This window comes from Haliaeetus albicilla, chromosome 19, assembly GCF_947461875.1.
Source record: "Haliaeetus albicilla chromosome 19, bHalAlb1.1, whole genome shotgun sequence".
NCBI classification, from domain to species: Eukaryota; Metazoa; Chordata; class Aves; order Accipitriformes; family Accipitridae; genus Haliaeetus; species Haliaeetus albicilla.
In genome coordinates, this window is record NC_091501.1 from 8,320,811 (window position 1) to 8,342,994 (window position 22,184).

Here is a 22,184-nt window from a genome sequence, read left to right on the forward strand (position 1 = left end):
TCACTTGAAACCACACTATCATTTAAAGCCGGTACCTTCTCCTGTCGGTTGTGATGGTTTTCCCCGAAGGACTGGATTTCCTGTTGGATAACATCCAGCAGCTTGTAAATTCAACTGCGGGAAGGGAGGGGGGAAAACGAGCCCTGCAACCACACTGCTGCTATCCCAGCTTAATTTAGCACAGGAACTGGAAGCAGTTGTAACAAGAATAATAATTCTCAATTGCTTTGGGAAAAAAAAAAGCAACTTATTTATTTCCAAATCTTGATGGTGAATTTTACAAGTTTCGGTAGATTACACTGGGTTTGTAAATGGTACTTTGGTTTTACTCTAAGTACATAAATGCTTGATACAAAAGGTTAAAAATGCTCCATGTTCTGCTATTCCTCTCTCCAGCAGTCATTAGAGGAGTCTCAGCATACTGCTTCCCATCTTTTAGGAAAAGATTAACAAGTAAGTGATTGGAAATAGCTAATTGTTGTTTTGTCTGGACATAACGTTGCCACATTAATAATGTAAACCAAAGTAATCCAATAACAGAAACTTTTCTAACGTCAATAGTTCAAATGAGTATTTATGTATCAGTTCAGCAAATAACTTGACTGCAGATTTAAAGTTAAAACTTCGATGTGAAGTCTTTTGTGTCTTTTTACAGCACCAAAAGATGCACTTATTCAGGAATCTGCTCAAGTCTTATCAGTGGTCTTGTCTAAGTAAAGGAGAAATTGTATTTCACTGGACTTGGGCCGAAATCTGAATTTTCAACTTCATTGGTAATATCAGGCGAGGAGGGGGGCTGGGGAGTTAGGGGAGGGATCAGGATCTATTTTGTCATATTGTTGATATTTAGCTGATTTTTTTAATTTGTTTGTACATTTTGAAATGTCACTTCAGAAAAATAAAATTCAAAATTGAAATATTATTTCAAAACAAAATAAACTTATTCTGCTTATACAATAATCAAAGCAAAACATTCTGACCTTACTTTGGTAATATTTGAACTTCAAGGGGTTTTCAAATATCTTCTCGTTAATCTCAATCTGCACTTTCTGGTGAATGAAGTTTCATCCCCCTGCCTCCTCCTTTCCAATACATCTAACCTTACTTCTGATTTGCTCTCCCCACCCATTTCCCTTCATAAGGCTTGTCCACAGCATGGCTACTACAACGCTGCAGTTTAAAACCTGCATTTGGCTTCCATATATTGGACTCTGCAACATGCTCCCTTCCTCTGTTTGCCAAGTTAGGAAATTAAAAAACAGTGGGTATGTGTGTATATATATATATGCATATATATGTACACACACACACACACATATACTATTTTACGGAGAACTGGGCTAGGCTGCAAAATTAGGATCTTGGTTTTGAAGACACTCCGCAGGCAAAGCAAGCTTGCTTCAGAGAACTAGATCGTTCTGCTAAAAAAGAAAAGGGCAGAAACAGATGTGACACGCTCATCCCAATCCCGATTGGCAAGCTTAGGAACACTTGCAGCAAGGTTTTGGCTCAGGCTTATCCTCATTTGTAGTGATTAAAAGAACAAGAACATGGCCTGCTTTTGTTAGGATCAAAGCTATCAGAAAGGAAGTAAGTAGATTTTATCTTCTCCTGTGAGTTCTGATGGTTTTGTCAGTAAGTCTTGATTTCTTGTTGGACTACTTCCAGCAGTAACTGTAGTTTGTGTGTAAGATAATCTGAAAGAGGGGGGAAAAAAAGGAAGAAAGTTTAGCCCAAAGGAAATCTTGAGATAATGGCTGAAAATCACAGCATCAGCACTGATGGCTGGAGCACTTTATGTTAGCAGATCACTGTATCTGTTTTCTTTCTTGCTGTATGTTTTCTTCTATTCAGTGGTTACTGATACACCTAAGCCCAACATCAAATCAAAAGAAAACAAGATTCATAACTGAAATTGTAAATTAAACTCAAATCTGGGCTCATGTTTCCAAGTAAATCATTGCACCACCAGGGCTACACCCAAAGGAAATCTGTGCTAGACGTTGCATGGAGTGGAGGTGTACTTCATTTACACACCCACATCTGTGCCCCAAACCATCCTGGTCTCTTCAGCAAACAGAAAGCCCTCAGGCAGCACTGTCTTCTCCTATCAGCTGTCTCCCCAGTCTTTCAGCAAGTATGTTTGTGCACTGGGTTACAGCGTCTGCCTGTCAGTCTCTCCATCCTAACTTTTGATCTCATTGCTCAGCGTCAGACAAATTTGACCGAGAGGTGGTGATCCCAGAAGATATCATAAAGTTTAGTAGAAACCAGGGTTAGGGTGCAAAAGCTTATCGGTATATTCACAAGCCAGGCAGACACAGCCCGTGCCTGGCTGCCAACCACCCACAGCACAGCCTACCCCTCGTGTCTTCAGCTGTGGAGGCTGCGTCTTGGGAAAGCCACTGAAGGGGTAGCAGGGGTCATACGATTTCATTTTTATAAGGTCTGTTGGTCACGGAGCAATTTGCATTAGAGATGAGCCCTGGGAACAAACCACCATACCCACTCCTGAGCGTGTTTAGGTCCACCATACTGAAACTCAAACACATACTTACAAAACGGGCTACGGCAACGAGTTGATATTTGCCTGTGGATTATGAGGTAGTAGACTGGAAAACCGCTTAAAACCATGGTGCATCCGATGCTAATGTTCACGGGGTCTGAATAGAAGGACATTGCCACTGTGAAGAGGCAGATGATGGTAAAAGAGACTGGAATGAACAGGGGAACCTGGGGAAAAGAGCACAGAAGACTCTCAGGCAAAATTGATGGCTGTGGTAAATCATCCTCCATCCGTGCCAGCACACACTGTATTCACTTCTCCATCTTAAAGACGAGAAAAATCATATAGCTGTCCTGCATGCTGTTTCTGTACAATCAGTTGCAAACAAGTAGGATGCATTGAACAGAAATTGGCCCAGTGTGCCCTGTGAGGTGCATGCCTCCTATATTCAGGTGCATCAAAATATAAACCTCACTTGTAACTGGAAGCCAAGCAGGGGGAGAAGTCAACTCTATCCCACTGCTCTATGAATGTACTGCTGCTGTGCATGCACATGCACACGTACCTACTTGCCAACTGCTGGTAAAAAATCTGAAGCCAAGAGTAGAAGCAGCACTTTGAATCAAACCATTCTTGGGTTATAACACTCGTGACTTGTTTTGACCTGCCTCCAGCTTGCCTGAGCCTTATAGTGACCAAAACAGGATAAACCAGACTCCTTATCTCCATAGCACCTGCATCAAGAGCATGAGCTTCAACAACACCCTGATGAAAGACCAAAGAAGGAGTCAGCACTTCAGCCTTACCCTATTGGGTGAGCCAATTCATCTGGGTTATTATCTGGAGAGCAAATCGGAAGACTGCAATAAATACTAAAACTCAGTCTTTAGATCCAACCTCAGCCAAGTTACTCCTAGCCATGGCTGACAGAATGAAGGAGCTGCTGGTCTCATCTAGGGTGACAATCTCTTTTCCGGTAACAGAGATCCTATTCTGGATGCTGACCATTCCGAGCTGGAAGAGATCAGTTGCTCCAGAGGTGGCAGCCATCCAGCCACCAAACTTACATGCTTTTGCTGCCTTCCCAGCCGGAGCATCCCCTGCCAGCCTCTCCCATGTGCAAGAAGACTGCTTCCTCCTTTTACCCGTGTTTTGACTCAAAACGCTACAGGGGAGAAGTACCAGCACAATCACACGTATTTTATGATTTGTTCTCCCTGTCAGTGGCAGAAGACGACTTGTATCTGACCACTAGAGTGCAGCACATGCCCACACCACTGCACGCAGACCTTCCCTCTTGCAGGTAACTGGGCTTCAGGCTTCAAGTGGTTATAAAAACTAGGGAGAAGGGGGGGAAAGATATCAACCAAACTGACCAAAAGCCCAGCATTTCCCTCCCTTACTTAATCTGCCTTTAGGAACCGTTAAAAGCCTAAATCTCTGTCTAAAACAAAATGGGGCAAAATCTCAGCAACTGAAAACATCAGCAGTGGTATCCACTGCTAAACTTCCCCCGAGAAGCTTGGCTTAAGAGAAAAAGAGAAACCTTATTTAAAATCTGGTTTCTAGGTAAGTACACGAGTGCAGCCAGCCAACAAACTGGGAAGCCTGAAGGTCTTTGCTAAACACGCTGTCTCCAGCAAAGACCGAGATGAAAAATTACCCCAACCTTCGCATCAGGCCCCGCGTGGCTCGGAGAGGAGCCCTGGGAGCTGTGGGAAGTGTTTCTGTCCCCGGGGCTTCTCGCTGATCGGCTGCCCGGTGCCTATGGCCTTGGAGGTCTCCTCTCCTCCCCAAGAGCTGGCTGGAGTCACCGTGCAGGCACGGTCGGAGACGGGAACAAACCGGGCACACCTCGAGCACCGCCCCGGCCAAACGCCTTCTGCACGTTCTCCAGCAGTGGGAAAGGTGCCCTGAGTGCGAGAAAGCCGCTCCAGCACCATCGCAGCACCCCACAGCATGAGAAGGGCCACAGGAGGAGCCCAGCTGGACACTAGGGAAAGGCACGAGAGGACAAGGCGTCCTACGCTTTCCTTTACGCATGCACGCACTGTGCATATCCTCAGGGCCTGCAGCAGCAGGAGTTGCACACAAGCTGCTTTACGCTATACAATATTTTTGTGCCAGCAGATGATTCCCCTTAAGTCAGGTTTGCTCCCAGGATTCCTCTCGCCATGCTCTTTTCCCCCAGGCTTCTCAGCTAGAGCTGAGATTTACCTACCATTGAAATAACATCCAGGCAAGGGTCCCTCCTTGCAGCCCACGGGAGGTGAATGTGGGAAGTGCCTTCTGCACATTTCCCGGTTCCCAGCGTGAAACTTTGTCCCCTAGAGCAGGCTTCCATCTTACAGATGTGACTGGTCACACCATGGACCAGCCTTATAGAATTTACCACATCTGGTTGTTTGGGTACATCAACCAATTTCAGGAGCTCCCCACATGCCTAACTGAGCAATAGAGATCGAGACCCGTTTAGAGCCTCAAGGCAACCATGGCCATGTAATGCAAAAATTCTTGGCAAATAAGAGAAAGAAATGACAAGCCTGCACATTCCTGGCTGTTAGATATATGCCATGCGTTACCTTGAACGGGCTGTGCAGCTCCGGGTGACGGTGGCGATGGACAATGAGCCCGAGGGTGGCTAATCCTATGAAGAGCCATCGGGAAAAGCTGAAGAAGTTCATTAGATGGTAGATATCTCCGATACACACCATGGCAGTAACCAAAGGGAACTGAGCATTGTGAAGATGAAATACAGTCATTAAAGCCTTACTACGGTCCTCGGACTAGTAAGGGTAATATGGATCACCTCCTCCAGCCCCCCTGCATTCACAGGCAGCTACTTCACAGCCCCAGCATTTCAGAGGTCAGAGAGCTTTACAAAACAGTGTCACAGACTGAAGGCAAAAGGCCTAAACGCACTATTAGGATGTGCTACGGAAAGGAGCAATCCTTTCAACATCAACGGCATCTTTGATGCTTTATGTCCTGGCAAGGCAATTAAAACATGCATGGTCCAAAAGCCTGCACTGTCAGTACAAAGGCTACCTACAAAGATACCTGCTAAGCTTTTAGCAGGTCAGCCAAGCTGCAAGAGGCACTGCAGCACAGTTAGGATGGAGCTGGACCAGTGCCGGAAAAAAAAAAACCCAAACCAAAACTGAGAGCATCTCTGCAAATGCTCATTCTCTGCATTTCTACCACACCTGAGAATTTCAGATTTCCAAATAGCCAAAGCCTGGCAGAGGTGTTTTCATAGGACAATATCAAGCAGCAACTGTGGCAGATGGCAGGGACAGTACTTTTAAAAAAGGTGTCCAAGACTATAAGGCAGGGACTTCGAGGTAGTGGGTTTAGATACCACTGCTGGCACAAGGGGACTTAATACTTTGCAGCCATTTCCAGTATTCCGCCTTCTTTATTTTTCAGAGGCTGACTTAGTGTCTCAGCACCCTTTGAAACTCCTCAGCTTCTCCAGGCTTTGCAAGAAAGCCAAGACTGCAAGAACAGGGCACATATCACATAGCCAGGTCTCCTTACCATTAACATGACAGCAGGAAGGGGTGTGTGCCTTCGAATGTGGATCATGGAGAAGAGAGGAGGCCACTGCCCTTCCCTGGAAGCCACAAACAGAGTCCTAGGAAAAGACAGGGAGCCCTATGTATTAATATCCCACATCCAGAACAGAAATGAGAAGATCAGTCACTGGACTGACCCAGGACCACAAGGCACACACCCCCCCCAGCACAGATCTGCTATTCAAGGCCACAGTTCTGCCTTTAGCCACACTTTTGGAGCATTTGGAAGAAAAAACCCAATGCTGAATTCCCATAGCTCTCCCAGGCCCAGTTAGTTCAATGCACCGCAGAGCCCACCAGCAGGACCACTGGCAGCATCCCCCTGGGTGGCGTGTTAGCAGAGACCTTTGGGCAAGTCCAAAGTGACCATGAATTAGTTCAGGCTGGAAACAGAAGCAAGAAAGTTTCTTGCCATCAGAGGAGGGGTTAATCTTTCCAGTAGGAAGTAGGGAGGTGACAAACTTCAATTCTTTATAAGAGAGGCTAGCAAGTTTACGAAAAGGCGTCGTCAGTCTTGATACCTGTATTTTTATATATACATATATCAATAAATATATATATATATAAAAAGTGCAATTTCCTCAAAAAATAGAGAATTTTCAATCCTCTGGCCAGCTGTTGGAAAATATAGTTTTGGCGTACTGCCGAGAGGCCGTACACACAAGACCAGCTACAAAATGACAGCAGAGAGCTCCATGCCTCCACCCCTCTTTGACTCATGAAAGGGCAATTAGGGAGAAGGCACTGCATCCAATTTTATGAATTTAATATCCACAAACAAACGATGCCAGAGCATCAGCTGGGCTGGAGCAGGGCCCAAGGCAGCTGGGGCATGAGTGTAAAACTGGTTTTATTGCTGTCTCTGTGGTTTTGCAGGGGTGTGGCTGGCCAGCAGCCAGGGAGGCCCCATCGCTGTTTCTATGGCCTTTCTGCAGTCATTATGTTAATGGTACCAAGATGGGGGAGAAAAAGGCGATAGGGACATGCAGAACCTCTGTGCTGTCTGGGGACTTCTCATCCTCAAAGAAAGCCACTATCTAGAGGAGCTCAAGGGGAGGATTCTCTGCACCTGTATTTAATACAGGACTTCAGGGTAGCGGATCAAATAACTCATTAGCTTTTGTGCTATGAAGCTTCCTTGTCATATCACCTGATTTTTCCTTTTGCAATCAGAGCTGTGAAACAGAACCAGCTCCAGAGAGTTTGCTCAGCTCCTCGGGACCAGTATGACGTGCATCTCCATGAGCTCTGCCCTCCTCTCCAATTTCAGGGCTCCCATAAGGACATGCAGAGTAGTAGCCAGTGAAGCTGGCAAGATAGTTTTTCCATGGAACAAAGCTTTTCTTATTGCTACAACAAGATGTGTTGAGCCTCAACTATTGCTTCAGGAATAGCCCGTCCCCAGTAACATTTCACTGACCTCAAAGCAAAGTCCTCGAGGGACAGTTTGCCTTTGGCCAGAGATCCCCACAACAGAGGGACCCGGTGCCCTGCAGCAGATCAGCTGGGTGAACCCAGGGAAAGAAGACTCGGTCTTGCTGAGCAGCTGCCAACGTCAACAAAGCCTCTAGTTCACCAGAAATATTGACATTTCACTTTAAACTGGGGATTTAAACTGAAGGGTGGGGGGAGAAGATATATTTAAAAAAAAAAAAATCTTTGTTTCTGACCAGCCCTAGATACCAAAGTCCAGACCTAGCCAGAAATAGAAAGGGTAGACTCTTAGTCCACAGGGATCATCCTGTAGTTGACATCCTGGGAGTCAAAGGCCTTATTTTTCCCACAAGAGTAGCTAAAATGCCATCGTGTGGGTGGGCAGTTGCGCAGGTCACTGGTGCTTCCCTCCGGTTCAGTAAGCCAAAAGAGTATTAAATTCTTAGGGATGTGACCTTGAAAATGTAAAGATTCCTCCATTCATGGTTCCAAAGCAGGACAGTGCGACAAGGACGGGGACCACAGATATCAGGCTTTTGAAGGCTCGCTGCACAAAGCTCTGGAGAAAGAGCAAGCGTGACTTTAGGAACACACGGTGATCTCTAGACAACATCAGATTCAAAGGAAAGAAAACTTCCTCCATTGAAGGAGTAAAATATAACTCATAAATCTTGCCTTTTCTACTGCCATTTGCAGGTTATTTTTCATTATCTTTTAGGCAGGACTAGAAGTTACTGTTGCCAAATAATCCAGAGAAATGACAAAGCAATAAAGCATTTATAGGAAATCCATCTCCAAAACATTTGCCACGACCACCCCTTCAGCATTAGCTGACCACACTGAAGAAAGATAAAGGTGGGGGTGACAACTCACCACAGCCACAGCAGGAGAAGCCAGAACGTCTTGCATTCCCAGGACCGTATAATAGGAGATGTTGGTGAGCATGTACCCCACAATTACCGTGATCACGGACACGATGACAGCCAGGGGGATATTTCTACAAGAAAGGGAAAGGCACACACACAAAGAACAAGCTGTTATCCCTTATTACGCACAGTATTACTATAGATTACAGCTGGCATTGGTTAGGTGAACCCACAAACTTTTTTCCTCCCATACTGTGTTTGGGAAAGCTCTGGTACCCCAGAGGTTGGTAACCCAAGACGACTTCTTCCCAGCCTTACCGTTCAGGTCTGACCAACTCTTCACGTACAAAGCTGGTCTGAAACCTGCGCGGTGGGAAGAGACAAGGAGAGAGTTTGAGCCACGTCTCAGACACCAGTCTGCTGCCTCTGAAGTGCCCTCCCATCACACCTACCAGCCTGAATATGCGAACATGCCTGCGTAAAAGGCCAGGGGCAGCTTATCCAAAAGCAACGACTGTCTGTCAAAAGCATCCTGGAAGTTTTCGGTGTGGCCTGCAGAAGAGATAAACAACGGACACGGAGCAGGGAAACATCAGAGCCAGGATTCCTTCCCGCAGGACAACACCCCTTGTACCTCTTGCCCAGACCTGGGAAGAGTGTGTGTGACTTCCTTGGAGCCAGGTATTCAGATTTGTTTCACTGCTTTAATTTGCAGTGCTGTGCTGTCACGATTACTTCGCAAACAGTGACAGAACAAACCCATTCCCCGTCCAGCTACGGGAGACGTTTCAGGAAAGGCAACGGCAGCGGCTGGTTCTGTTTCACACAGACCCTGCTATGGGAACGGGAGATCACGGAGACGAGAGGACCAAGTTGTCCTGTCCTTTCTTTAGGCCCAAAATTAATTCACCAGGTTGACCCCCGCCTCCTTTCCCCCCCCAGCCCCCTAGGCAGCTGGATGCACACTCCTCTTTGATGTGGTGCAGCCAGCGAGGCGGCTAATTCGGCTCTCGCTGCGCTCCCTCCTGCTCCCGCTGCCGGAGCGCTGACCCCAGCCCCAGGCTGGCCGGAGCATGGGAACCGGGGCGGAGGAGGGAGCGGGAGCAGGGACCGGGGACCCCCAGCCTGGACCCAGCTCCGGGCAGGATCCCTGCCCACCATCCCTGCCAGCCACCACGGCTCGCTCGCTGGAGGAGGAACTGAGGACACAAAAGGGCAAAGCAAATAAAATTTTAGAAGTAGAGGTGGCTCAGGTAGAGATCCCGGTTTACCAACTCGCCCAGTTTTCCTAAAAGTTCTCTGCTTGAAATAACAACGACAAAGCAAACAAACAAAAAAAAAAAAAATCAAAGTCAGGATTTTGGATATGAACCATATTTTATCAAACTCCAAAAAAACCTTGGGAAGGGAGAAACTCCTAACAGGCTGTCATTCAAAGTAAGACCAATAAAAAACGCAGCCAAAAGGAGTTGCATTTCCAACATTTTCAAACCCAGGTGGCCCAAGATTTGGTTCCACATCTATATTCAGATCTCCATATCAAAGTCTCTTTACAAGCAAAAACTGTGGAGCTCGCCTAGTTGGGCTTCACCAGGAAAGGAATGAAATGGCACAGAGCACATGGAAAATGTCAGGCCACTTCTATGGAAGTGCCTCTGCAAGGAGCTCTGTGATGAGATTTGGGCATTTGGGTTTGAAACACTGGCCCGGCAAGTCTATAAAACAAACCTGAGCCAAATGGAAGGTAATGGCAGAGGAAAGGACAAGACTGTAAGCAAAAAAAGTAGGAGGCGGCAGGGGAATCAGGCAAACCGATTTAAAAGCACAAAATTGATTTTTAAGCACCAAAAAGACCAAATCAAAAAGGAAATAGATTTGAAGAAAACTAAACCAAAATACAGGAGCAGTCCTGTCCGGGTAGTCTTTTTATGTTCTAAAATGATTGCTGATAAGTGATGGTGCATAAAAAGGATTTATTGCCCGCAATACTTTAATGAGTGATTTACAGTCCCCCATGAGTCACATTAAATATGACCTGTCATATGGAGGGTCTCTTGGCGAATTCTCCCTCCAGATGTCACCAGCACTTATCCTCTTCACCGGAGGATGAGTGCCAGGGCTCCAGATTGTCATTTGAAGGCATTCCTAACAATAATGGCTCAGGATTTCTAGCTGCAGGGCAGTCCTTCAGTTCAGAAGTGCTGCCAGCCCGAGTGGATCTCTGCAGGTTCAAAGGAGTCAGCTCCAGACATCAGAAAGAAATATGAATGTGGAGCCTACTGCCTGTGTTGTTTTCTCTGCAGAGGAAGGTAATAGCGTGGAAAGGCAGCAGCCTTCATCCCCTGAGCGTGAATGCCTTGGGCTTTTCTATAAACTGAGGCTTGGATTAAAGCCAATGTGTTTGTATCATTCCCAGGAGATACTACTGGTAGGGTTTTTTTCCCCGCTCTGGATGTGAGCGTGCAATCCTACATGAGTCCATTGTAAGTTTACTAAGTTACTGCCCATCTCAATTAGGAGGTAAAAAACATTAGCTTAAGCCACAGAAAGGTTAGAGATGCAGTTTACCAGGGCTCAGCTGAGGACTGGTAACTCATTACACAGCTGTGACTGGCTCAGGTCACCATGGGAAGCTGTCACACGTCCCTGATGTCCATCAAATTTGTGCTGCTTTGGAAGGATTTCGAGCCACGCTGAAAACAGGCAAGTCTGACACCAAGGAGAGACCGTCTGCAGAGGAAGGTGCCTGGGTGACCCTGCGTCGGCTCACACAGCCTCAGGCACCGGGGCTCAGTCCGTTTTGGAGAAAGCACAGCTGAGCCAGGTGCATCAGCCCAGCGCAATGGTGCAGCTTAGCGCCAACTGGTCTCGGCTCCCAGCTAATTCACATGCAGCACACAGGCAGAGAAAGCTCCTGCCAGCTAAAGGAGAACCACACTTGTCCCTAGGGACCGATAAAAGCCGCGACAGGCGGGCATGTCGAGCACCCTCCCTCAGCCCCACAGCAGCACGCCTACCCTGCGCCAGCAGCATCATCCCTGGCACGATGATGAGCGCAAGAGCCAGGAGTTTGACGACGGAGAGAGCCGTCTGCAGCCGGGCACTCCAGGTGACGCTCCAGGAATTGAGGGTGAGGACCATGTCTGGAGAGAAGACCACATTGCTACAGCTGTAGCCGATGCTTGACGGACACAGGAAAAAATACAGCAGCTCTCCCTGCTCTAGGGATGCCAGGGAGAAGGCTGCGTCTTTACAGAGAGGATGCGCGGGGTGAGAGATGTCAGAAAATATTACAGGTGTGGCCCAGCATAAAGCATTTGAAGGGGAGCTGAGTTATGCTCCTAAGAGGGACCAGGAGCCTGGTTCCTGTCGGGTGATCCACGCCTGCCTGGGGGCAAGGCGTGAGTTTGCAGGGACGTCTCAGCAGCGCCCTTCACAGTGGTCCCTGCGCCAGCACACACCAGCCTGGAGCAGGTAGGACAGCTTCACAGGCTGGGTGCACCAGGCAAGGAAGCCAAAACCTTGAGCCTTACACCCTCAACCCGGGTGACAGTTGCACAATTGTACATGAAGAGTTTCTACTCCCGTACTTGGCACAATCCCCCCGACCTAGGGCTCCAGCTGGTCAACAGCTGGAATGGCATCCATCGGGATGGAAGGGCCATTCCCCTTCTTGGAGAATATAGTGGCTCCAAACCAGCGCCTTGGTTCAGGAAATTTTGGGTGGCCGAGGAGGTAAGGCCCTGATCCCACCTTTATCCCAGAAGATACCACCCCGTAAGTGCCCCCGGTCCGGGGCAGAGAGGCTCCGAGATCGGCGGTCCCGTAAAGATGAGTACTTACAGTACCCCAGGAGAGACACGAGCTTCACAGCGGGGACAGGGGCTGCACAGGGGGCAAAAAACGGCTCCAGCATGTAGCGTCCAAATGCCAAAGAAACCACAGCGCTGTTGGCAGGCCTGGAGGGGCGAACCGAGCACAAACTGTGGTCTGTGGATGGCCAAAAAATGGCGTGATGTAAAACTGCACAAAACTCAGGAGGAGGGGAATTTTCCCCACTCAACTGAATCCTGCTCTCCCACGCAGATGGTGAATTCCTGTAGTCTTTTTCATAGGTATTTCTCAGTAAATGGGTTAAAAATCACATGCTGCAAAATGATTAATTCCCACCTTGAAAGCAAAAGTTGAGATTAATCTTACTGAGCAATGCAGTGTGCTTCATATGTCCTGCTTCATCTCAGCTTACACGAAGGACACAGGTTATTGAGAGGTGAGCACTTTCTTTTTAAAGTTAAAGAAGTAATAATTTACAATTTTCTAAAATATTATTTAACTCCGGGCTAAGCCAGAAAGTTTTCTCCACAGGAAAATCTGAAAAAGTTTCACAATGAAAACAGAAATAAACTGAAATACATCTGGCATATATTGTCAGTCTCTTAAAAATACCATGGCTCTTGGAGCATATCAGCTGCCAGGGGACAAGAGAGATACTCTTCAAGTACAGATCACATTGAACATGTGTAACTATTTACCCATTATGCCTTCTTCCTTTTATCACTGAAAATATTTAAAAGTTGTTCAGATTGTTTCTACTCTTCCTCTACAAACTGCCTAGACCGATACTTTTGGTTTTTTAAATCGCCACAGCATCCAGCAAAAGGCCAACAAACAAAATCTCTTACCTGATAGCAAAAAACTCTGCCCACAGGAATAAGAAACTTGGCAGAGGCCCTAGTGTCTCCAAAATGTAGATATAATGTCCTCCAGACTTGGTGATTCTTGTTCCAAGCTCTGCATAACACAAGGCACCTGGAAAAGTTCAGGTAGAAATGCACTGAGTAAATCATCCCATGGATTTTCTCTTTTCTGTGTGACTTTTCAGGGATGGAATCAATCTGTTAAATAAGTAGTGAATTAGAGGAAGATAAAGGGGTTTAGCAGAACCACTCCATTTTCTGGTTAATGATACAACTTTTCCGTGGAAGTTACGTGCAAAGGTGTGTGGTAGAAATGTTGCATTAAACTACAAGAGGTTTTCTTTGAAAAAAGTCCTGGAGGTTTGGGTTCTTGCTTCTCACAGTTAGACTGGTGAAATAGTGGTTACAAGGCAGTTATAGCAGCTCGGCCGACAGCTGAACTGGTCATTTCAATCATGCTTTTGATCACAGACCATGTTCTTGTGTCCTTATCTTGCATCTTCACATAAATCCCTTCCTTCATTCAAAGACATGAGACTGAGGACCTGGAAGGGCATCTTCTCTGAGAGAGAAGTCCTGCTACTGGAGGAAAACACGGCCCCGATGATGCAGAGTGAGGGAAGTGTCTGTGTGAGAGGCTCGGTCCGCCTCTTCTCGCGTGTTGATGGACGAGCGCACCGACAGACCTGGGACTGCCTGCTCCTGCCTTGACACGTGCCTCCGCGCCGGGGCACAACCAGAAACCCTGGGAGAGGTGCGCCAGAGAAGACAGCTTAAAACTTTCAGGCAAATGGATTGAAATATTTATTCCTCCACTTGTGCCAAAAAAGAAAAATCCCATCTGTGTTTTCTCTATAGAGCAATCCATCATGCCATTTGAATACGTCTAAGTACAAATCTTAAGCCCTGCCGACACCAGATTCACTTGCTAGGTTAAACGTCCTTTGTTCACCAAAAGAAATCATAAAACACTTCACTTCTTTGAGCACAACTCTCCTTGCAACGGGGCTGAGCGCTGTTGGGATGTGACCCTGTGGGGTAAGACCATCTCCAGCTGTGCCGTCTACTTCTTTGCCCAGCTCAGGCAGCTGTGGAGGGAGAGCGCAGAGGAACCCAGTGCTGATGTGGCCGTGCCGCCGAGTCCCGTGGCGATGGTGCCATATTCAGGTCATGCCGACGGTGAGGACCTCCGTTTTTTCTGCCTCTCTGTTGGCAAATTTGAGCAGAAGCCCTGTTCAACGTGTCGAATATAGGCAGACACCTTGTCTCATTTATTCCAGTGGGTGTCTTTACATGTTTCAAGCGTGCGTTTAAGTGCTTTACTGAACTTGTGCTATGGGACTCGTATAAACACCGTATTTGAAAGAAAAAAGCGTAAAAGAAAGCAGGCCTTTTACTGCACTGCAAAAATAGTGTCAGAGAAATGCTCAGGGGAGGTCATCAAGCTGATAAAAGGGAAGAACAAGCAAACAAATTTGGCTACAAAATACAATAACTTGATAAAGAGGCTCCCAAGGCCCTTCCAGCAGAGTCTGTCAAAGGATGCAATGGAGAGAGAAACCTTTCCAAGTGCAGAGTTTGGGCTATGTGATCAGCACACACATTATTATTTATTGCTCTGCTCAGTTAACAAAAACACCGTGCTCACACTATATTTTAAGATTTTCTTTAAGAAAAGGATATCATTTGCCGAACCACCACACATAGGCTGCAGTGTGAAATACCTGTACACACAGGCTAAGAGCAAGAACTACACTTGTTGCCACATTAACATTGAATGTCTGAATTTCTAAACTTGCGTGTACATGTCACAGTGCCAAAGTGGGTTTTTTCCACATGAAGTATTTCTCCTTTCTTGTTTGTTTTTTTTTTTCTTCTAAGTTATGACAGAAGAACAACTTTAAAGTCACCCACTGAAATAAACATCAGATTTCTCCCCAGAGCTGAGAGATCTTGCAGTTCTCTCGTAACAGCACCTTTAGAATGTTTCCGAGATGATGATTTTATACAGTTAGCGAAGCAAACTAAAAGCCATACCTTTTATCCATTGTAACTTTAAGAGCTATGTTATTTCAGAAGAACTAGAATGAAGCTGTCATCAAAAAGTCAACCCTTTGTGAGAAAAGACTGGTATTAAATGCCAGAAACCGAGCCAAGGGTAATGCACAGAAAGCAGGGCTGAACTGATCTGCTCCATCTCCTGCTCCAAGGCAGCATCAGTCGTATCCAAACCATTTCTGACAGACACCCAGACACCCACCCCTGGCTGGTGGACAATCTGCTCCATCGCTTCTCTATCCTCACCGACACAAGGGGGATCCCTTATAGCACGTTAAGACCGTCACTTCTTGCCCTTTTCACAGTGTCTATGAAAAGCACCGCGCAGCCCTCGGACTCGCTTTTAGATGCCTACATCTCCCTTCCACCTTATAGAATGAGTCCCCTCATTTGCTCCCAGCTTTCCTGGCAGAGATGACGCTATCTCCACCCGCAGTCATTGTCACTGCTCTGCCCTCGACTTGCACATTATTTCATATTCACAGACCTTAAGTGCTGGGATTTCCTCAATCACCCCAGAGGAATCATTTGAACTAAAGACCCCTGGTGACCCCACACACACACCTTGTTAAACCTTTGTTTCTGTTGCAGTAGGAACAGGGAAATTTTGGTTTTTAATTCTCCCAGCTTTTTATACATAAAAATGTGCTGGCTCCCCTCACCTCCCAGGTGCTTAAGCAAAGGCTGACAAAGCTCGCCACTCACCAAACATTGAGAGGAGCCCACAGGCAAACCAGACAACCAGGGAGAAACCCACGCTGCCAGAGTTTTTCAGTACTCCTTTTGGGGAGATAAAGATGCCACTGCCAACCATGCTGCCGATGAGGAGGGAGAAAGCCCGCAGCAAAGTTATCTTTTTCCTCAGAAAGACGGCCTCCTCTTTCTTCTTGTCTTTCCCCATGGCTCTCTTCTAATCCCAGGGGAAGGTCATGCATTCAGGAGCTACAGTCTCCCAAGTGTCCTCAAGGTTCACCTGTAAGACAAGGAAAGAGTTAGGGATTCAGGGGTCTGCTTTTCCGGACAAGATTTTTCACAGAAACCTGTCAAGATCTGTTGAAATCTGTTCTCCACAGCTGCCAGATGCACAAACCAAACCCCAGGTGCGTGTAACACGCTCAGTATCATCTCTCACACCAGTACAGCTCCTGAGAGGGGCTGTAAGTGTTTTCTGCCTCTTCTGCCAAGAAGCACAGAGCATTACAAGTTGCATGCCACACTTCGGGCTATGATTTCCAAATTCAACTTTGATGCCCACACTGGAACTGGCCAGGTTAGGGTTAATTTAATGGGACTTGATTTGGGGCAACACTGATATCAGCACACTGGCAGAAAGCAGATTTCAAGTTGCAAACCTAATAATCAAGACCTTGAGGATCTCTGAGGTTAAAACTTTTAAATTTCTTTTTCTGAGCAGCAAAGAGCTCTGTTAGTTGGGGTACAGAGATAAGTTAAGCTTCTTTAACTTCCTAGCCATGCTTGCTGAATGAACAAACTCCAATTTTCTCACTCGGGCTTCATTTTATCAGTGTTTCTTAATATACCGTCAAGCTTTTTTGCTATCAGAGTGTTGAAGAGTCAAGAATAAGTACTGTTTAAAATTGCAAGACAGAGCATAGTCATTAATTATCAGACATGTCGTTTCTTCTATGAATATAAAAACTTTCTTGGTAAGAACAGCAGGAGTGAAGTTTTTCCTAGAAAAGAGGGAACTTCAGACACTCCAGGGATCACACGAGTTGATCTAGATCCAGTTGTCTTTCTTACACCGCAGTAACCTCGTGCTTCACTGTCTTGTCTCTCCAGTCTCTCCCTCAGTCCTAGACTGGCACCTTCACCAAGGAACTCACCTTCTGCTTAGGTAGGTAGGACAAATTCACATCCATTACTACAGTTTAATTTGCTGTAGCAAACCTGTTTATTGTTTTCCTAACAGCAAGGTAGACGTTTTACGGTGCTAATTAAGCCTGGTAGGGCAGACAAGACAGGTCTGGAGTAGATAATTTGGGTCCTGTCCCTCCTCCTGCCACACATCCCCTCCAAAGCTCACACGCTCAGCGTTAGTGGTATTTTCATTATTCTAACGCAGTAAATTGCAGGTATAGTGACTATTTGCCCCAGCCCCGTGGCTGTACACTATTGCAAAGTTACATTGTACGTGAGACCATATTTTCTGGATTTCTTAAATTATTTAATAATTTGCAGTGGTGTGTCCAAGAGCAGGCAGCGGTCACCTATAGAAGCAGATCTAAGCAGTCAGAAATTATTTTCTCAATAGTCTGTATTTTCCATCCATAGATATAAACATCCCCATAACTTTGAGGGGACAATTCTAGCTACCACCCACCCACGATACCCTCTTGTATGCCCCGTATAAACTCAGAATAACTAAAGGCTTCTCTCCCCGGTCCCTGGCTATTTTCCCACCTGGAACCCAGCAGGGAGAAGCAGGAGTTATCACTTTCTCCGCACACATATGAATAGCACGTGCAGAAAGCCCTCTCTCCTGCCAGCCGCGTTAGCTGGTTTCTCTGAGACCGCGCCAAGCCTGCACAACCATCTTCTCAATCAAACCAGCCAAGTTTCATTATTAAACCTCTAATGAGTCCCGGAGGACTCCTTAAGGCTCAGATGGGTCACATCAGCCTCGTCTGGTCCCGCAGAGCTGCTCCTCAGAGTCCCAAAACCTCACAGGGCTGCTGGAGACGGCAGCTCTGGAGGGGCAGGGAAAGACCCCCAGGAGCTTCCCGAGCCGTCAGCTGCGGCTCCCTCAGACGCTAATTAATTAGCTCACGTAAAATACCGATATCATCTGGTATTTCTTAGCCGAAAGGAGAACCGCAGAGCGTTCATTTGCAATGGTGAAACACAGAGGGCTCACCGAATTGAAACCAAACTGAAGAGAGATGTTGTGCACAGCTACGTCTAAAATGCTGTTGTGAGATAATTAAAAGGGCACTTATCTGTTTGGCTGGGTTTTAAACAAAGCAGGTGCATTTACAATCCATCAGACTCCCATTTCTTGCTGGGATCCCGAAGCAGCAAAAGACAGCGTCTCTTTGCAGGCTCTGAAATTACACAAAGAAGGGGGGAGGAACAAAAAAAGGAGAGATCAAATCAAATTTACAGACCAGGTTAATGATCCAAAGTAAATACCAAACTCCATACTTCTGTCCACAAGCTTTTTTTTTTTTTTTTTAATACTACTGCCACGCAAAAGTATTTGGAGATAAAACAGTCCAGTCCAGTAAATTTCAGAAACACGAAGTCTATCAGGATTTGTTCCAGCAGCTGTTGAAGGAGGGGGGGAAAAAGGGAGGGGGCGGAAAAAAACAGTAACAGAAAGCTATTGAATAGCACTTCAAAGAGACACCTAGCAGAGCCCACTGCCTGGAGAGACCATTCCTGCCTGCTCTGCTTTCCAGCTACATTCCAGCACCAGGCACATTAAAATGCAGAGATGTTAATCCTTGTGGCAATGCTTAAAAATATTCACAATGTGCTTAGCACAAAGGAAACATACAAAGCTGCTTTTTGTTCACCCTTTTGACTTAAAGGACAGGCTCCAATCCTTCTCGTTCCCAATGGGGTACCTTTGCAGAGATCATCAGCCAGCAAGGACTGGAGAACAACAAACCCATTTCACAACTTTTCACACCTGCTGGATCTTTACTCCCTTGTTCTTCATTTTTACTGACTTTTTTTTATTATTATTATTATTATTTTTAGCTGTTAATCTTACCTCACAGGCACTGCAGCATGGATGGAGATGAAGGAGACAAGCGCAAAGGGAAAATCATATTTGTTATTCGTAGCGGTGTCTAGAGGCACCGGCGGAGAGCAGGGCCCACCGCGATCAGCGCAAAGGCAGAGTAGATGTTACTCTGCTGAAAAGCTAGCAATATAAACAAGCAAGTTGGAAAAAGCAGAGGAGGGAGAAAGCATCATTCTCAGCTGCGGAGCTGAGACCTAGAGCAAGTAGTGACCTTCCTCCTCCTCTCACACAGGAAGGGGGTGGCATCCCTGGGAAACAGATCATACCTCCAGGGTCCCAATTCACTGACTTACCCCCCAAAAAAACCATTTACTAGGGAATACTCCTAACTATTTACAGCTGTATTTTCTTTGCAGGGGCCTCAATCAATACCATACAGCCAAGAACAGGTTAACCCCTTCCTTTTCATACTGGAAAAGATGCAGGCATCAAACTGTTCTCCACAGTCCCACTATTTTTTTTTTTTTTTGGTGCCAAAAATGTCACTCCGATTCAACGTCCACCACAAGGATCTAACTAAATAAAATCAGCAGTGAGTTGGAGCTTTTTTATTCATGCATGAAAGTAGCATAAATAAACTTTAATGAAACTGGTGGCAGTCTGTTCTGGGAACTCAATCAGAAAATCTATTTAGGACACCTGAGAGATGTTTGTTTATAGACCAAAATGAACACAAGAAACAGGCTGAAAAGACAAGACATGCAGCTCAACTTCTTTTCAGCTTTCTACAGCTGGTTTACCACCCTGGATAAGAAACCAAAAGGGACAGTAGTTAATAAATCAGACTCACACTTGCAGCCCAAGAAGTAGTAATAAATCCAGGGTGATTGCCTTAGGTGTAAATGTAAGAATAATTTCCATCAGCTCCTCTTCCTACAGAGTTTCACAAGGTTAGTCTCGTGAATTGTCTGTCAAAAGACTGCCATTTCCTATCATTTCTTTCTTAACGAAAATTTTTTTTGTAAGCCTTGACAGCAAAATGGTTCTTGGCTCAGGTCACACTTGCCACTTTTATCATCTCATTTAGGCATTTCCAGTTGACCTTTGGACAAGACTGACTTTTTCTGGAAAACAGACTGATGATGTGGTGAGTCTGGACCTCTTGATGAGGTGATGATGACCTTTTAATTGAGAACCTAAAAGTGTTGAATCCACACTTTGGCTCTTTGGCAAGAAACTGGACTAAACTGAGTCTGGTTTTCAAGCAGCAAAATTCCTGTTGCTCTTAGAGTTCCTTCCTACCAGGATTTCTATCCTACATCAAGTTTAAAATTCTTTGTTATGACCAGTCTGCCAAAGCAGCCATTACAAGTGGAGATGTTTTAATAATAGTAGCACTGATTCATTTTCACAAGATGTACAGATCATATGATGTCATCTCACTTTTCTAAGCATCCGAGCGTAACTCTCTATCCAATTGCCACAAGAAACTCACACTTCTGTGCATCCAGAACTGATTTTCCATTAATGTTGTGCAGGAACATTGGCTCTTTCATGAGCATTTCTTTCTTTCCTGTTGCCAGTGACACGCAAAACAGAAATATAGAAGAGATGCACACCTGTTTAAAGTAGACTCAACTCTTCTTCTGCAGCATCAGCTATTATAGACTATCAGAAAAGTGCACCAGCATCCCTGTGAAATGAACTAACGTGATTTCCCTTTCCTGCAAGCAGGAGAAAGGAATATCCCAGGCACTTGCCCCCCTGCCCATCAGACCCAAAGGAGCAGTGCCCAGAGGACCAGGCACTGGGGCACATAAATCCTAGGAAAAAAAGCCGCTTAACAAGGAGACTGTCTCACATAGTAGTGCTTCCCGAGGCCAACATCTTGGCTCTGTAATATCTCTTGTGGGGCACAGTGTAGGGAACTGTCCTTAGAGCTTTGTTCTTTTGCAGACGGCTCTCCAAGTAGCAAGCTGTTTTCACTCTCCAGATCAGACCTCCTCCCTGGAACAAGACAATTTGTCCTATTTGAAACTGTTTTCTTAGCTGCGTAAGACAGAACACAAACAAAAATAAATCTAAACATTTCTAGCAGAAGAGACCCAACAGAGAAGTCTAATGCTGTAACAAAGTACAGCCAAAATTTCCCCAAATGAGAATTCTTCTTAACCATTTCAAATAAAAAAAAATAAAAAAAATCCCATAATAGAGCAACATCCCCCCTCCTCCCAGCGATTTGTCGAGCTGCATCAGTGCTGCAGTCTGAGGGTTAGTCTGCCTTCGACGTGGAGCTGGGCAGTGCCAACGCCTGACAGCCCTCGCTCCTGCAGGAGAAATTCCTCCATGAACCAGGTCTTTGTTTTACTTCTTGCCCTGGCTGAGACCTTATATAAGATACTGCTTCCTAGCCACTGCTTGGTGATTTATCAAAAAAAAAAAAAAAAAAAAAAAACCAAAACCCAAACGTTTAACAGCTTCAGGCCGCTCCCTGGGGAACACAAGTCCCCACCATGGTGTAGCGGGTGCTAAACTGCCACCCAGCCCTGGGGCTGCCGGTCTGCAGAGCTGCTGCGTTGGGGGGGGGGGGGGGGGGGGGGCATTATCAAGGCCAATATTCCCATCAGCGTATGCCAATGGCACCATCATCCAGCACCACCCGCTGCTTTTGAGCGGCAGGCTAACCCCAAAGCCCTCCCAGAAACGTTCTGCAAGAACAAGACACGTTTCCTGAATGGGGGAAAATGCCAAAACGGCCATACTCACCACCAGATTTCCTCACAGAGAGGAATTTCCCCACTAATGCAAGCTATTTTATCCTGCTATGGAGACAGCTCTCTCCAGGTGAAACTCTTTCTGGATGCGGAGGAAACCCTGCTCTGCTTCTGCTATTGTCAGATGGTGGGCCCCATCCCTTGGGGGTTCCTGATCTCCCCCTGCTTTAACCATCTGGAACTGAACCCTTTCAGAGCTCGCTGTAGTAATAAAACTCCTCTTTCCATATTGCCTCATATATTACACTAGTTTCCCCCTTAATCTCACTGCAGTGCTGCTGATTTATCACCCCAGGCCTCCAGCTCCCCTCAGGCTCGACCACAGTGCCTGGTTTTGCTCCTTCTCTTCCCACCTTCAGGGAATCCACAAGAAAATTTAAACATTAAAAAAACCCCATCCTTTCACACCTGCATTAGCCACTCATTTTGATTGCTACTCACTGTCTGCATAGTTGTCTAATTCATAGTTAATCCTCAGTGTTTTGTGCTAAATCACCCACTCCAGTACCTGACTCGCACACAGCCCAAACTCTGCCTTGAACATACCTCAGGGTGGGGG

The 22,184-nt window shown here is 46.1% G+C and overlaps 1 protein-coding gene across 4 annotated transcripts; it reads right to left on the reverse strand.

The window, feature by feature from the left end:
* Nucleotides 1–226: 226 nt before the first annotated feature.
* Nucleotides 227–19,014, reverse strand: LOC104312312 (cystine/glutamate transporter). 4 transcript variants are annotated; one of them, XR_011328865.1, is made up of 13 exons: nucleotides 18,879–19,014; nucleotides 15,845–18,204; nucleotides 13,067–13,193; nucleotides 12,228–12,343; nucleotides 11,402–11,527; nucleotides 8,837–8,936; nucleotides 8,703–8,747; nucleotides 8,392–8,515; nucleotides 7,974–8,077; nucleotides 6,047–6,143; nucleotides 5,089–5,176; nucleotides 2,559–2,733; nucleotides 227–1,697 (listed from the first exon to the last, which is right to left on the reverse strand). XR_011328865.1 is itself a non-coding variant. In XM_069807514.1 (13 exons), the coding sequence occupies exons 2-13, from the start codon at nucleotides 16,038–16,040 to the stop codon at nucleotides 1,633–1,635; spliced, it is 1,425 nt and encodes a 474-aa protein (XP_069663615.1). In that variant the 5' UTR covers nucleotides 16,041–18,204; nucleotides 18,879–19,014; the 3' UTR covers nucleotides 227–1,632. The 4 variants fall into 4 exon arrangements, 3 of the variants coding, with proteins under 3 accessions (XP_069663615.1, XP_069663617.1, XP_069663616.1); XM_069807514.1 differs by having other exon boundaries at nucleotides 5,089–5,238; XM_069807516.1 differs by lacking the exon at nucleotides 18,879–19,014 and adding an exon at nucleotides 18,510–18,527 and having other exon boundaries at nucleotides 5,089–5,238.
* Nucleotides 19,015–22,184: the final 3,170 nt, after the last annotated feature.